General features: G+C 65.7%; 1 protein-coding gene across 2 annotated transcripts in view; it reads left to right on the top strand.

Annotated features, from left to right (window-relative positions):
- Positions 1–355: 355 nt before the first annotated feature.
- Positions 356–689, top strand: part of TNFSF10 (tumor necrosis factor superfamily member 10) — an 11,361-nt gene continuing 11,027 nt past the window's right edge. For both annotated transcript variants that reach the window (XM_014938870.1, XM_014938869.1), the window contains exon 1: positions 356–613. In XM_014938870.1, the coding sequence (XP_014794356.1) occupies positions 488–613 (126 nt within the window). In that variant the 5' untranslated portion in view covers positions 356–487. The remainder of the gene's footprint in view (positions 614–689) is intronic.

The raw sequence follows: 689 nt of genomic DNA, 5'->3' as shown, positions 1-689 counted from the left end.
GGCCTCTCCTTAGAGAGAGAAACTCTTAGAGAAACTCTTATCCACAGCCAAAATCTCTTAAAAAAGAGTCCGATTTCCACTGCTCCCTCCGGAGACGGCTCAGAAAAGTTGCTTAGAAATGCGCTGCAACGCGTGGGCTGAGAAATGAAGCCTCCCCGACACCACATACACACAAACACAAGCTCACACGTCGGGAGGGGAGGGCAGAACCCGCATCCCTTCCCGCACCCCGACGGGGCGGGCCGGGGGCCGGGTCCCGTCCGCTCCTCTCGGGGCTCCGGGCGGGCGGGGCGAGCTGTGGGGCGGGCGTACGGGCTGTGGGGCGGGCGAACGGGCTGTGGGGGCTTTACTTCGCCGTGGGACAGAGCACACACACCCCCCTCCCCGCCACCCCCCAAACCCTGCAGAGCCCCAACCCGCTCCTCTCTCTCCGAAGGGGCAGAGAAACCCAGCAAAGCCCGTCTCCCGCAGCGAGGAGAGCCCGGCCATGATGCTGCCCGCCGCCGGTCCCAGCCCCGGGCAGACCTGCGGGGTGGTGCTGGTGGCCGCCGTGCTCCTGCAGTCCGTCTGCGTGGCCGTCACCTTCCTCTACTTCACCAACGAGCTCAAACAGGTTGGTGGAGAAGGTGGGGGGGGGACCCCGCGGTCGCCCTTTGGCTCCTTTGGGTGGTTTTTTTGGGGGGGGGGGG

The sequence above is a fragment of the Calidris pugnax genome, unplaced genomic scaffold (genome assembly GCF_001431845.1).
Source record: "Calidris pugnax isolate Ruff unplaced genomic scaffold, ASM143184v1 scaffold52, whole genome shotgun sequence".
Classification (NCBI taxonomy): Eukaryota; Metazoa; Chordata; class Aves; order Charadriiformes; family Scolopacidae; genus Calidris; species Calidris pugnax.
This window is presented reverse-complemented; position numbering and strand designations above follow the sequence as displayed.